This window comes from Temnothorax curvispinosus, unplaced genomic scaffold, assembly GCF_003070985.1.
Source record: "Temnothorax curvispinosus isolate PA1 unplaced genomic scaffold, ASM307098v1 QBEX01013138.1, whole genome shotgun sequence".
Classification (NCBI taxonomy): Eukaryota; Metazoa; Arthropoda; class Insecta; order Hymenoptera; family Formicidae; genus Temnothorax; species Temnothorax curvispinosus.
The window spans coordinates 85,554-99,918 of record NW_020222918.1 but is presented as its reverse complement, the minus strand read 5'-3'; the positions used below and the strand labels follow the sequence as shown (position 1 = coordinate 99,918).

At 38.8% G+C, this 14,365-nt stretch overlaps 4 protein-coding genes across 5 annotated transcripts; 3 read left to right on the top strand and 1 right to left on the bottom strand.

Moving 5' to 3' along the window:
• The first annotated feature begins 833 nt into the window (after positions 1-833).
• Positions 834-2,525, top strand: LOC112463281 (prefoldin subunit 3). Its single transcript, XM_025029586.1, has 3 exons — positions 834-971; positions 1,514-2,037; positions 2,204-2,525. Exons 1-2 carry the CDS (start codon positions 888-890, stop codon positions 1,991-1,993), a joined length of 564 nt encoding a protein of 187 aa, XP_024885354.1. The 5' UTR covers positions 834-887; the 3' UTR covers positions 1,994-2,037; positions 2,204-2,525.
• LOC112463284 (c-Myc-binding protein-like) lies at positions 2,498-4,332 on the bottom strand. Its single transcript, XM_025029589.1, has 3 exons — positions 4,162-4,332; positions 3,282-3,403; positions 2,498-3,009 (listed from the first exon to the last, which is right to left on the bottom strand). The coding sequence occupies exons 1-3, from the start codon at positions 4,162-4,164 to the stop codon at positions 2,862-2,864; spliced, it is 273 nt and encodes a 90-aa protein (XP_024885357.1). The 5' UTR covers positions 4,165-4,332; the 3' UTR covers positions 2,498-2,861.
• A 750-nt stretch (positions 4,333-5,082) lies between these two features.
• Positions 5,083-6,801, top strand: LOC112463280 (transmembrane protein 267). The gene is made up of 2 exons (XM_025029585.1): positions 5,083-5,529; positions 6,000-6,801. The coding sequence occupies exons 1-2, from the start codon at positions 5,251-5,253 to the stop codon at positions 6,327-6,329; spliced, it is 609 nt and encodes a 202-aa protein (XP_024885353.1). The 5' UTR covers positions 5,083-5,250; the 3' UTR covers positions 6,330-6,801.
• A 281-nt stretch (positions 6,802-7,082) lies between these two features.
• Positions 7,083-12,858, top strand: LOC112463282. Of its 2 annotated transcripts, none has more exons than XM_025029588.1 (3): positions 7,083-8,517; positions 9,829-9,953; positions 11,313-12,858. In XM_025029588.1, the coding sequence occupies exons 1-3, from the start codon at positions 8,515-8,517 to the stop codon at positions 11,503-11,505; spliced, it is 321 nt and encodes a 106-aa protein (XP_024885356.1). In that variant the 5' UTR covers positions 7,083-8,514; the 3' UTR covers positions 11,506-12,858. The 2 variants fall into 2 exon arrangements, with proteins under 2 accessions (XP_024885356.1, XP_024885355.1); XM_025029587.1 differs by lacking the exon at positions 7,083-8,517 and adding an exon at positions 8,548-8,814.
• Positions 12,859-14,365: the final 1,507 nt, after the last annotated feature.

Here is a 14,365-nt window from a genome sequence, read left to right as displayed (position 1 = left end):
TGTTACATAAAACATTTAACGTTTGAAATAAATATTCACTCTTGCTTGAACTTGAAAACTGATTTCGGGTGGATTATTATCGCACATTTCGTTTTGTAGACTCATTAGCGTCACTAATATATATAATAATGTATATGTGTTATTAAAAAATATATACATATAATTATATAATTCCGCTTTTAACAAAGAAGAAAGGGACGTGGTAGATATTATCTGCGATATTCGGAAATATAATTGTCGCTTTCGCGATTGCCCGCGCGATGCGCCTTCGGCCGAACAAGTACTGCGAAATACATATTTTTATAAATCATTAATACCCGAGCGCCGAATCTATACCATGCGATAATAGATACTACAACAAATAATGCACGCAAGCTTAATAAAGGCTTATGCATCTAACAATTTTCTTAATATTCTTTTCTCTATAACACTGCTCTACAACGAGTCGTATGTCGGAGTCGATTGTCGGAACGCAGCTCATGAGAGCGTAGCCAATGAGAGAATTTCCTTTTCGAAAACGAATTCTCCTGATTGGTCTCGGCTTTTGGAAACTGGATCTTACTGGCTCTCCGCATAGCGTCTCCACAATCTCGTTTACTTTATTAAATTCCACGTGGTATACGATGCGTTTTGTAGATCAAACGCATTGTATTAATTTTTATAATTATCTTATTATACCCACTTATTTCATAATTACCTACCGCGTGAGAAAGCGGGTTGGAAAATGGCATTGAGTTTTCAAAGGAATGTCGTTTCATGAAAACCGAGCTCGAAGCCGAGCAAGCGCATCTGTGAATCGTGAAGTGAATTAAACATTAGTGCGACGCGACAGATACAGGAGCGTGCTTCGGAGGTATACGGTATACAGCGTGTACAAAAGATCCAAGATGGAAGACGGTGACAATAAAGTGGAAAACGAAATTGGTAAAGATAGGAAGTCCTACGCCGGCATACCGGAGGCCGACTTTGTGGTAAATACGACTTACTGATATTTAATTTAACTTGTGCCGTACGCGCGCGTTGTCATACGTATTCGCGAAATCCAAGTTATCGCTTAAATTCCGAAACTGTCTTGACTTGCTCCGATTTGTTCTGCAACAAATCTTCGTTAATCGTTTTCTCTCCGCGCGAACGAAAGATATGTATTGCAATATTGTACGGATCTTGAGAAGCAAATCTCTTTGTTATTGTCGACAATTAAAATTTCACGTATGCATTGACTGACGAAAAAGTTTCAATCGATTGATCGAACCTTATATGGTCACCAAAAAATCATGCGGTACCGTTTCCTTATCTTATTATTATAAACTTGCTATTCTATTTCTTATTTTGTCTTTTAGTTAATTCAAGCCTCATATGATTGAATAAGCATGTTGCACACAACTGTTCTTGCGATTGTCTTTATTCATAATTATAATTAAATATCATTTCTTTTGAAATAAAATGTATCCTGTAATTTAAAAACATCCACTAAATTGAGGTTATGATCTGACGTGCGTCGCAATGATTTCAGGACGATGTCGAGGCTTTCATGGCGAAGCCAGAAAACGAATCCGTGGACAAGGTACTCAGAAAGCTCGACGAGAGCCATGGGAAGTACAAGTTTATGGAGTTCAACCTAGTCAACAAACGAAGACGCTTAAAAACACAGATACCAGATCTACAAAGATCTCTAGAAATGATCGAGAAACTACAGGCCGAGAACAGTAGCTTAGAAACGCAATTTTTATTATCGGAACAGGTTTACGCAAAAGCCATAATACCGCCTACTGACAAAGTGTGTTTATGGCTGGGTGCTAATGTCATGCTAGAATATACCTTAGATGACGCACAGGAGGTGCTGACCAAAAATATTGAGGCAGCCAAGAAGAATTTAGGATACGTAGAGCACGATCTGGACTTCGTCCGAGATCAGTATACCACCATGGAAGTGAATATGGCCCGTATCTATAATTGGGAAGTAAAGCGCAGACAAGCGGCAAAACCCACATGAAATCATTCATCTTACTTATACTCGGATTTGCCTAAAACAAGGAGGTAATTTTCTGAAAATTGAAAAAAAAAAAATATATATATATATATACACACACGATATAAAAACATTTTCTCCATTCAACTCAATGAGTCAATCTGTTTTTACACACGTTATTAAAATTCCTATTACTTTTCGCCTCATTATGTTTAATATCATTGTATATTTCAGAATATCTACTATATGAAGAATAAAGTTCATCAATACACAGCACTATTGAAATTCCTAGAATAAAAGACTCAGAAACTTATTTAATTATAAACTCTTGTGACACATCAATATTTATATATATTACAAATATGTCTAGATGTCTAAATTTTTGTAATATTAATTACTAAAAATATTTTTCATCTACCATCCTTCACAGATTGATCTTATATCTATATTGTACAAATCCTAATAAAAAAAAAAATCTCATTCCGATTACAAAGGCAATAAATGATATTACATTTAAGAATACATGTATTATAATAAACGTAAAAGAAATATTTTATTTGTGTCCTGAGATCTACTCTGTACAAACGACGCGTGACATTAAGTACGCATGTCAAATACTTTACATCACAAATTTGTTCTTAGAAAAGAAATCCATATGAAAACTAACAGCTAAATTGCCATTTTTCTTAAATAAAGATACATGAATGAATGAACATATAATGGAATGTATTACACAGAAGTTTAGTAATTTATCTTATAGTCTAACATTCTTAAACGTCATTTATTATAGTAATAAGGCACATAGTCAGACTGACTTTAGAAAAGTCAGTGTCCAAAAAGAAAACAAGAAGACTAGCATGAACTCTGGTCGAAGATATGTTTTCCGCCACGGTTACTCGGCCGTCACTTCATCCTGTTCATACTTTACTAATTTTGATTTTAATTCAGCAATTTTGGCTTTGGACTCCTCCAATTCTTTCTTTAAGTTGTCGATATCCGAAGTATTATCCGCGATACCGCCGAGATTCTTACGTATATAGCTGTAGTATATAGTTAAGGAAATAACTAACGTTTTTGATAATAGTTCGAAGATGCTCTGGACAAGAGCAACAGGACATAACTAATTAACTTGATAATAGTATACTATCAGAAAGCAAACATTTCTCATATAGGAGGAGAGCATAGAAGCTATATATATCGAGCTGATGGCTCGACTAAAACCAAACTTAAATATTTCTCTCTCTTGAAGCTTAGACTGAAAGTTGCGATATTAAACAATGTTGAATCTTGGTTCATAATCAGAAAAGGATACTCTAAAGCATCAGTTGGCTTTTCAACCTCCTCGTAGAGTGAGACGAGTATCTTTGTGAGGGCATCCATGACGCCAGACCTCTCCAAATACTTGCGGAACTCCTCTCGTTTGGCAGTGACCGACTGTAAAGCAAAAAAAGAACTTCGTTATTCATCTCACAAAAAAGAAAATACAAGAAAACAATCGGTTGATGCATTACAACAAATCAGTGCAAAACGCATATCAAATTTAAGTATATCCTAAGCTTCGCAAGAAATATCCGAATTTCATGCATAAATCATATGGACGAATAAAAAAACATCTTGAAATGAATTTTTCATTATTTTTCTGGTCTGCACAGAGATCAAATGGCTGCATTCCTTTTGACGTTGTCAGCGCTGTAAGCATTCTTATCTTCGTTGCATATCGAATATCAAGTAGAGCAATGGAGCAATGGAGCAATATGCTTTCAACGCTGAAAGCATTAAAAAGAATGCAGCCAATGAACATAAAACCAGTATAAAACATTGCACAAGTCGGCTGTAGTTTGTCTTGGAATGTCTAATCGGTTTCTACCGCCCGGCACACCTTCAGTGGAATTTTCTGCAAGCCATTTCTTTTCACCAGACAATCGCAATTTCCAAAAAGAAGAGAAGAGCATCCCGAATTTAATGCACGTGCTAATGTACATTAAATAATCGGTACCGGCAAATAGATATACGTACATATACTATACGTACAACGCAATTATAGCCCATGCCGGGGGGTGGGACGATCGACGTTCCGAAAATAAAACGGCGGCACGTAAACGACGCATGTATCGTTTCAAATCCGGCACGAGGCCGACGATCGTCTTCAAGCAGCGAAGACATATTAAACGATTAATTAATTGGATAATTACCATCGTGACGGATTTCCGAACGGCTTTCTGTCACTGGAGCTTCTTTCGAGAGAAATGGTCCGCGAGGAGCCGGAGGAGCAGCTTACCAACAGCGAACGGATGCGTGGTCACAGCCAAATTAACACGCCAAACGCTTGTCTCTTATCACGCCATAGACGTATATGAGATAGATATGAATAGACAGAACATGGCGCCGTCGGGCGGCAGTAGGCGGCAGGCGGCAATCGTGCATAATAATTTTCCCCTAGGATAGGAAGCGTGAAAAACTTCACGTGACTTGACCACGAGATGAATCCGGGGATAATGGGATAATTCGAGAGGCGGGCATTATCGATCGTCGATATAAATATCTCATCGACAATTTACAGGATTATAAATTTATTATACAGATAAATAAGCGATATTTGTGGTGCAATAATAATATCTTTATATTGCTGAAAAGTTGTATTTTTGTCTGTCACCCACATGGACAGTCAAATCGATAAATTATTAGAATAAGTGCAGTTTTAAATAATAATCGAATATTTTCTTCTTAAAACATATTTGAAAAGTAAACTTCTTTTAAAAAAGAATGATGAAAAAAGCTGCAAATGTGAATCTGTCTATAAATGAACGCTATCTTGCGATCGTTGATTCAATTCAAGAATAATGATGTCTCAAGAAGATGCTTTTTTACATTATGAACTGAAATCAATTTTTTGACATTTGTTCATAATTTTAACGCATTTGAATGGGCTAAGATAATCCTGTATTCGTCACAATAAAATCGTTATGATCGACAGAAGAATCATTTTTCCACGGAAGAATTATTCAATTTCCGAAAGAATACGAAGCTCGATTGCAATTCAAAGAAGCGCCGTTCGCGATTTCGCGCGCCGCGGCTCAGCTGACCTACCGCGCACCTACCCCCGCGCATAATCAAGATGGCGGACCGTCATCAGCAAGTATTCGGTTTACAATCGTCGCGCTCCGAGGATTGATCGCGGAAACGCGGTATTGCCGGTATTACATTCGAGATTACGGTCGCTGCGCGACAGCCTCGGCGATCTCCGCTCGTCGAGGGAAAAGAAACCGTGCGCGATCGCGGCGATGTGGCGCGAGTTTTGGCCGCGCGCGCTCCTGACGTGCGCGATCGGCGCTTGTTCGGTTCTCGGCGATTTCGGGCTGAGGTACGGCAGGAGCGAGTCGGCGCGCGCCGCGTTCGACAATGCGACGCACGCGACGGTGGGCGGTCTCACCTGGACGTTGATCGTCGTCCTCTCGCGGAAGTCGGTCGCGCGCAATCTGAACAGCGTATTCTCCTGCTTCTTGCTGGCGTCCTTCATCGATCTGGATCACTTTATCGCGGCGCGCAGCTGGCACATCCATGTGAGTGACTGGAGTAACATATAATATGCGAACCATTCGAGAATTAACCTTTGAATTCGGATGAGCGATAACGATAAGCGGAGAATATATTAACGATACAGTTCCTAATATACTCGCGGAATATTTATTAATAACACGAGGAAATGTGCGGTGTATTAATCTTTATTTTGTAAAGTATTAAACGTAATAAAATTATTAAAATAAGTTTCAAATTGAATCATTGAAAAATATTGTATACGAGTAATAATTGTAAATATTAAATAGTAATAAAAATTATAAATTTAAGACTTTTATCTCAAAAATTGTTTTGAAATAAAAGTTGTTAATCGAGCAGTTAAAAGGATTATTTTATCAGATATTCCGATTCTAGTTATTTAATTCATTTTTTGCATATATATTTACTTCTGTGCATATAAATCCTTATTTTTTTATATTCTTATCCTTGATCTTGTATTTTTTTATTCTTTCAGGATGCCACGCATTTGCAAAAGCGACCTTTCCTACACTGCACCACCGTTCCTATTGTACTGTGGACACTTTTCATCTCATTTTCCAATGCCTTCCACTCTCCTCTATTGGAACACACTTCCTGGGTGATCCTGGCCGCCTTCCTGAGTCACCACATACGAGACGGTACCAGACGAGGTCTGTGGTTCTGTCCTTTCGGATCTACCCGTCCTATTCCATACTACTTATACGTGAGTCTTTGTATGTCCCTTCCTTACATACTACATTGGCTTATGAGGCTGCACACATTTACGCCGAAGAGTAACGACGATATTATTCTCATTGATGTATAAGATTCGCTTTATAATGCGCATATTGCATACCGAGTGTCCAAATAATCGGACACTTTTTCAAAGCTGTACATATAGAAATTATATTAAGTATTTAATTATCAACAAAGAAGAGTAGTCATCAAATATCAACATTTTCATAGTTTGTAAGGAGGATAGTTTCTCCTATGGAAGGAGAAAAAACTAAAGCTAAAATTGAGCTGGAAGAAATAGATATGAAGACATTTTTTATTAAATTAAATACATATAATGTTTGTTTTTTTAGTAGAATCTTAATTTTAAATTAAATTATTTAATTAAAAGACATCTAACGTGTTATGAGATGTCACATTTACAGTCATGGGTGATTTTAAACCATTTTTATTTGTTTTATTCGAATACAGATGTTTAAGAATTGTAATAGTATTACGTATTTTTTTATTATTTTTCTAAGAATATCTGCATACGTAAAACATTTAAAAAATGCATAAAAATAGCTCCGTACTATAATATATTTTCGAAACAATTATATTATTAGGATTTGTACAGAGGATCGTTTTATATATCTTTATCTAATAACTATACATAATGTCACTTAAGTTTATAATCTGCACTCACTTAATTTTATCGCAAGAATTAAATGCGGCTGTGATGTTTGACAATGATGTAATATGTATGACAACGACGATACGTTACATCGTCGCTTGCTCGAGCGAAAGGGAAAGTCGGAATAAAATTTTTCCAAGTTGCGGATGGCAACTCGGTTTAAACTTTAACACATCCGCGTGCGCGCATGACGTATACATATTTACAACTGCAACGTCGCCGTTGCAGCTGTGCGTGGTTTATGGACGAATCCCACGTGCGTTTGTTTTCTATGCCTGCACGTTCAATACGCCGTATATGCGCTTTTCATGCGGGACACCGCCAGTACTCGCATACCTCGAAATATATTCTCACTGTCCGCAGGAATATAATTTTGTAATTAATAATAAATAGCAAGGCTATTTGACGCCCACGCGTTAATAACAGTCACAAACCAAGTGTGTTGTTCATACTCTCATCTCTATTTTTAAATGACTCGGTCTTATGCACCTGAAAGTGAGTCACTCCTATTTTTTTCCCAAAACTTACATCCAGCATCCTTTGTTGCACCATTAATTTATCTAGACAAAATTTTATCTCCTTTATTGTCTTACGCGATATTGGTTCTTTATTAATATATCTTCGGAAAAAAAGTTTAATATATATGATATCGGTACGTGCGAGATCCGATCCGGTACTCGAATGACTAGAAATAAAATTGATAAACCGTAAAATTAAAAAAAATCCTCGTTTGAAAGGGGCAAAATCCTCGTTTGCTTATGATGATGAACATTATCAACGATACTCGCGATAGCGAATTCCGAATGGTCCTCTTCGCTTGCGAAGGTAATTCACGGTATACTTTATTGCCGTTTGCGGCGTATTCGAGCGAGCGTTAGCGGAATTATCGATGTCTGTCGAACGAGCAGGAATTATCGGCGCATTACGCAACCGGGCATTCCTGCCCAGGTGCAGGACACTATACGCGGGGACGCGTCTCCGTGGGTGAGAGCGCGGAGGAGGCCCGCGCGCGGATGTCCCCGCGGAGAGACACGCAAGTCGCCACACGTGTGTATACACACGTCCGCGATCGCTGGAAGGGGTTTATCAGCATTCGGCGTTGCTTAGCTGGCAACTGCCGGCTTCACCTCACCTCGCTCTCGCCGGTCTCGCTTAGTGCCCGTTTAACTAGCCGGTCGTGCCGCACCTGTCGCACCAGACGATCGCACCGGACCGTCCGATCGCGACGAGAACCTGACGCGCGGAGGTCCGGGAACCACTTTTCCTCTCCCCCGTCTTTCTCTCCCACTCGCCTCTCTTCCTTTGTGGAACCTCAATCGCGATTCCGCTTATCAGCACTGTCTAAATCCTTTCGCGGATCTCTTGATCCCAAATTTGATTTTTTCACGACTGGTCGGAAGACCGCGAGTACTTCTATTGTGGGATCTACCAACATCATGAAATCCACAATGCCATCGCTTCTCAGTAGATACGCGAGTAAATCGCGATAACACGCTGATATCGGTAATCTTGAGCAAACGCGCGACATCTTACATAGACAACGTCGCGAGCGAGGCATGACAAGACGGTGTTCGCGAATTCGGCTGGTTGATTCATACTCACGATGGTAAGTAACACGGTTAGTTTCTCCCACTTTCGAGTGTTTACATATCTCTCGAATGATCCCCCGAGGTCGATCGTACGGTCCCTGACCGCAAATTGCTCAAGGCATCACGTGCAAGCAGTTACCCTTTCCGCTTTTTCCGGCAAAATTCCGAGTCGTGTTTTGCTCGAGTGTCGTAAACAGTGTACATCAGTTTATCCGAGTTATCGATCATTTGTGTGACGTTATTAAAATAGTTATGCCGTCTGCGTAATAAGCCTCATGGCAAAGATGATATTCTTCGATATATCCTTGTCCCCGGTAAGTTTCCACATCTGGCGATCGTAAATTATCTCTGTGCTGACAGCAACACAAAATTTAAGTAGGATATATATTTAACAAGTTATACAAGTAACTATACCAATTTTTTTGAGTATTTGCAAGAATACGCTTCTGATTTGTGTGAAAAAACGTGTATCTATATTTAATACATATTTTACCGTAAATAATATATATAATAGCCTATTTTTCAGAGTTTTAATGCATATAATTGGTGTATTATCTTGAATCGAGTTATCTGATAATTCTCCATATCAACGAACAAATATTCCTTTAATAGCTCATAACTTGATGATTAGGCCCGTAAAGAATGACAAGAATTTATATTTGGACTAAATTTTAGAATCACAGTTAAAAGAGAAAATGTTTAAAACTAACGATGCTCAATGATTCGCGATTAAAATCGCGTCCTCTTTTCTCTCACCTTACTCTCTCGGTTTTTCTCACGAACAAATGCAGGAGATATTTACAAATTCTAGTAGATCTCGTATCGTCTTAATTGATCACGTCCGTTCGCGCATCTCGTTATTAGAAATACAGCAATGCGCACGCAAGGTCGGATTGGCGCGAACGAGTCGATGAAGTACTTTAGAGATTCACGAGATAAATTCTGATTAAAGCGTCGCAATATAGTGATTCGAGGAAACCGTTCCTGACTTTGTTAGCAATCATTGATCGTCGGAATTATAAATACTGTTTACGAAACCTCGAGGAAGCGGATATCGGGCCGCGCGCACGACAGAAATTCCATCCACAATCTTGCACTCTCGTTTCCGATAACCTTGTTACCTGAAACTTTCGCTTCATCGCTCTGATTAACGCTTGTCTGTCAAAATCGCGATGCACGAATTTTTATCGCGATATGCCAGATAGACGAATAAGTAGATTTCCCGTCTGTCCCCCATACTAGCGGGCGATCTTCGTCCCTCTCATCTTATTTGGATTTAATTCTTATTTTTTCTTAAGGGGAAAGTGACTCTAAACTCTTCTTTCTAGGGAACTCTCGACGATTTGACGCTATATTTTTACATTGCATGCGGTATCACCGCCGGCGCGCTTATCACGCTATTCGTTTTGGTGATCGTGCTATTCATGAAAGTAAATCGATTAGCCGAGGACGGGTGAGTAATACATCCTCTTTGTCAGTCGACAATTGGGACAACAATCGAAGGTTTCGGTTACGTAATCCATAAAAGATATTAAATATTTAACAAATATCAATCATGCTGAATTAACGTCAAGCGTAAACATTAATTAACATACCCACATTCTAATCCGTCGATGATAAGTATATACCTTATTATTGCGCAAAAATGCGTATAGTCGAAGATCATGGGCGTCGTGACGTGTTTCAAAATTTCTATGTGGTTGAGCCGTGCCGTAGCTAAATACATATTACTGTCCGATCGCGAATCGTCGGCGACGTATTTCATCAGGTACATGCACACGAAATATCCGGTTTTGAGAGCTTCGTGGAAACATCTTATTCGTAAAATAAACGTGTCTCTTTTGATAATAGGTTCTTACACATTTCTGCACTTCGGACATTCTCTTCCGTTATTACATAATTCAGTAAAATCTAGGTGATCGAAAAAAAAAAGATCAAACCACATAATTCCGGCCATTTACTCGCAGAGCGTAAAAATTGTGCATTGGAAATTGTTTTAATTGACTATACGTTTATGAACGCCGATGTAATTCGATTATCGAATATTGCGGGCAACACAGACTGATATTTTGCTGTGATTACTTGATTGCTTCACTTAGCAGTGCACCTGCGCGGCGAAAGGAAAGTAGAAAAAAAAGGTCTGATACATATCTGCAACGGAGGTAGTTAGATATTTTCGCATTTCTACCGCAAGAATGAAAATATGCATGTTTCTTTTGTGAGTCACGTAGCCGACGACGAAATCATTGATAGCGTATCTTTATTGCCACCATTATTTCGTTTATCCCATCCAAGAACGTAGAGCGGTAATAATGATAAAAATTTTTTTAATTTAATTACTAATTTCAGTAATTTCTGGTTTGCTCGCGAGTGTTTAATACGAAGATGCATTTCAATCGTAGTTTCGTGTTGGTTTTATCCCGATTGTTACATGTGAGAGTAAATTGTAACGTCTCTTGTTACGTAGAGATTTATTTTCTTTGTTTCGTCGAGTTACTTTTCTTTCCTTCCGCAATTTTTCGAAAATATCTTCAGATCTTCTTTCGACTTACTTCCGACACGAAACTTGAAGAAACTCCTCTTTGGTCCAAGTTTCGTTTTGCAATTCCTTCAATCGCTCATTACTAATATCAATAATCACTATTTCCTTCATGTAACGTCCGAGAGACATTCCTCATTGTGATCCTCATTGTAATCGGCGATCGATTTAAATTTCTGTCGTGACAATCACCTTCATCGAATCCTCATTCCTCTCTGGTAGTTTCTCGTAGTAACGATCGATCGCTGTGGTTGAAACTGAAAATTGATTTAGGTCCAACCAACTAAACAGGCAGGCGAGTATAATGGCGGACTTTTGTTACACCAATCCCACGATCGTGCCTGGTGAATTACTCTCTCGTCGTGGCTTCTCCATGTACAGCGGGGCCGACAACTTCGACGAGGACTTCGGCAAGAACAAAAACGTCCATTACGGAACGTATCATGAGGCTCGATCGAAATTCTGATCGAAAATTCGAAATCTGAGATGATCGATCTCATATCGTTAGTGCAGTTTATCCGCGCCAATTAATCAATCAAATAGAGATTAGTAATGTAAAAATATTAATTTAAGTTATTATTAGCTAGATCCAATTATTATTAATAGTATTATTTACTCCTAAATGTATAGTATTTCTCTGTGTAACTTATTGCGTAATGTACATACGCCCGCGATTCAGCATCCAAGTTCAATTTTTCTGATTGACTTTACGCAGATGTTATACATATGTATATGTATATGTCGCCTAAGTATTGAAAATTTCCACGGCCTTTCGCTGCGGCGTGAAATAACGATTAAAATCGATAGAGTTCGATCGATATGCAATATGTAATTGATAATTGAAAAAAATCGAAGTGCCATTTTATCAGAGACAATTTCCAATTGCGTTAACTTCGATTTAGCTGCAACATCTTTGAGTATCATCGAATTATTGAAATAAAAATTAGTAGACATCTCGAAGAACAATAGAAACGACAAGATAACACGCGAATACAATCATTTATTTGTCATATTATTATTATTATTATTATTATTAAGGCTGTTTTCATCGCTATCTGTTTTATCGGTTATCCCATTCATCGATGCTGAAAGTTTGTCAGAGAACGTTTAGATGTCTCCGCATACATTTCACGCCGCAGAGAAAATATACACGGTGCTCCGAAATGATCGCACTTCTTTTCCTCAAGATTGGGACTTGAGATGCATAACTTCTTGAGATGCATTTAGGACGCGCAATATTTTTCAATATACGAGAAGAGGGTAATGCTAGACTTTGTGCAATATACTAGTCGACTCAATATTTTTTTTACAGATTCCATAATCCGTGAGGATCTAGCCAATGTATAAATGATGATGTAATATAATATTGAAGTAATATGCAATACCAAAGATAACATCATGCTATAATTTAAAGATCACGTAGACTGGAAAATAATTAATTGCTTAGCAGAATTTGAGTTTTAGTATTCAAATTTACGAGAATTTGCTTGATACTCATATTTATCATATGCATAATAGTATAGTATACGCACAGATAAGATACAATTTAAAAATAGCACTTCTGAGTAAATTAAATTTAACAACAAGGTAAATTAAATTTAACAAAGTTTGAACTAATTAAATAATTAATTTAATTAGGTTAAATTATGAAATTATAAATAAAAATGCAGATGTTTTATCTACAATTTCGTAAACAGTTACACGCAAATATGTAATATAATCATAATTGATTATTTTCCGGTACACATGTCGAACACATTCTTCTGTATTGTGTCGTTTATTAGTGTGTTATTAATTTAAATATATACTTCTTGCCATATATGATTTAAATATATATGTATATACATACTTCATTATTCAAGAAAGAAGACGAACCTTACTCTACCCGGTCAGAAAAGATTACAAGTTGATTTATCACGATACTTTTAGCAAAGCATTCGTCAAAAAAGCTATTTGTCATAAATTCTCATAAATCTTAATTAAACTTTACGACCGTCACACAAATATTACATCAGTCGCAATTAGATTTTAATTCAACGCAACAGGTGTTCCAATATAGTATTTAAAACATTTCTAGAGACTGTAAGAAATAAATTGATTCCGATATCTGAAAATACTTTCTTTTCGGGACCATATGCAGCGTCGATACTCCAATATTCATCAGTAACGATGCTGGTACCAGGTATTCGACACTTTCGCCTCGGTAGGGTCGGTCATCCTACCTGCAGTCGTGGTGAAGGCGGCTTCCGTTCCGGAAGCGGCGAAATCGCGCGCGGGAACGGCGATGGCGGCGGCCGGGGTATGTGTAGGCAATGGCACGGGGATAGGCCGTAATTGGTATAAAATCATCGAGCAAACACATCGGACAAGACAGCCCGGGGATTGTGGGCGGCGTTGCGTGCCGTCGCCCTGGTTACCGTGGGGGCGACTCCGCTAAAGCGGACCCTTCGTCCCCGATTGCGCGCAGGCCCGCCGTCGACACACACCTGCGTGCGTTTGTTTGTGCTCGTGTGTATGCGTATGCGCGCGCGCGTGTGTGTGTGTGTGGGTTTATGTGGGTGTGTGGGTGTGTGCGATGGGTCCACCAGAATCCAATGCGCCACCCTTACCTTTCCTCAGCGCTGCACGCCAGATTTACCGCCACCGGCATCGCCGCAGCAGCGCCAAGGATCGCCTCAGACCAGCGCGATTCTCGCCCCGTGGCCCGTGCGGTAATCCGCTTCCGTCAGAATCGTCGTCTCCGCGCCGAAATTTTTCTGCCATTTGCGGCAGCTTTTTCCGATTTTGTTTATTTGCGACGACGAGCATTTCAGCGCGTCTTCGTAAATTGACTCTGAAAGAGAATTTGTATGTAACAGAATTTCTCTGCATTTTGCGAGAATACAGATTGAAACAATTTAATTGGGCATAATTATAAGCTAAACAAAATCGCATAATTAAGTTTAAGCATTAGCCTATACAGCGTAGTCACAATTACTTACGTAACTCGCAGTTACTTCTATGCGAACCCTGAATTTGATTTCACCTAGTTTCATTTATGAGAACATCGCGGTTTGCGCTACATCCCCATAAATCTCCATAATCCGTGTCTTAATGATAAGCAAATACCACGCCCCGCGATACAAATGTTTCTACAGCGCACGCAACCTGTCAAGTGTTTAGTTTAATCAAAATCCCCCCTCTAGCCTAAATCCGCGTTTATATCCCTAATCGCCGGGAATAATAGCCACTTCTGCGGTGCGGTACCCTCGATCGGTGCAGCCGATGCATATGTTGTTCTTCGAGGGTGTCACGCACGACGCGCGATATTATCCTTCGTCTCTGTA

What these genes read in the sequence shown, in the direction of transcription:
- LOC112463280 (XM_025029585.1), top strand. Translation starts at nt 5,251, where the DNA reads ATGTGGCGCGAGTTTTGGCCGCGCGCGCTCCTGACGTGCGCGATCGGC. An exon ending in CGCGCAGCTGGCACATCCAT is followed by an intron (nt 5,530 to 5,999) that starts GTGAGTGACTGG and finishes TTATTCTTTCAG; the next exon opens with GATGCCACGCATTTGCAAAA.
- LOC112463281 (XM_025029586.1), top strand. Translation starts at nt 888, where the DNA reads ATGGAAGACGGTGACAATAAAGTGGAAAACGAAATTGGTAAAGATAGG. An exon ending in TACCGGAGGCCGACTTTGTG is followed by an intron (nt 972 to 1,513) that starts GTAAATACGACT and finishes CAATGATTTCAG; the next exon opens with GACGATGTCGAGGCTTTCAT.
- LOC112463284 (XM_025029589.1), bottom strand. An exon ending in AAGCCAACTGATGCTTTAGA is followed by an intron (nt 3,010 to 3,281) that starts GTATCCTTTTCT and finishes TATATACTACAG; the next exon opens with CTATATACGTAAGAATCTCG.
- LOC112463282 (XM_025029587.1), top strand. Translation starts at nt 8,776, where the DNA reads ATGGCAAAGATGATATTCTTCGATATATCCTTGTCCCCG. An exon ending in TCGATATATCCTTGTCCCCG is followed by an intron (nt 8,815 to 9,828) that starts GTAAGTTTCCAC and finishes TCTTCTTTCTAG; the next exon opens with GGAACTCTCGACGATTTGAC. An exon ending in AATCGATTAGCCGAGGACGG is followed by an intron (nt 9,954 to 11,312) that starts GTGAGTAATACA and finishes AAATTGATTTAG; the next exon opens with GTCCAACCAACTAAACAGGC.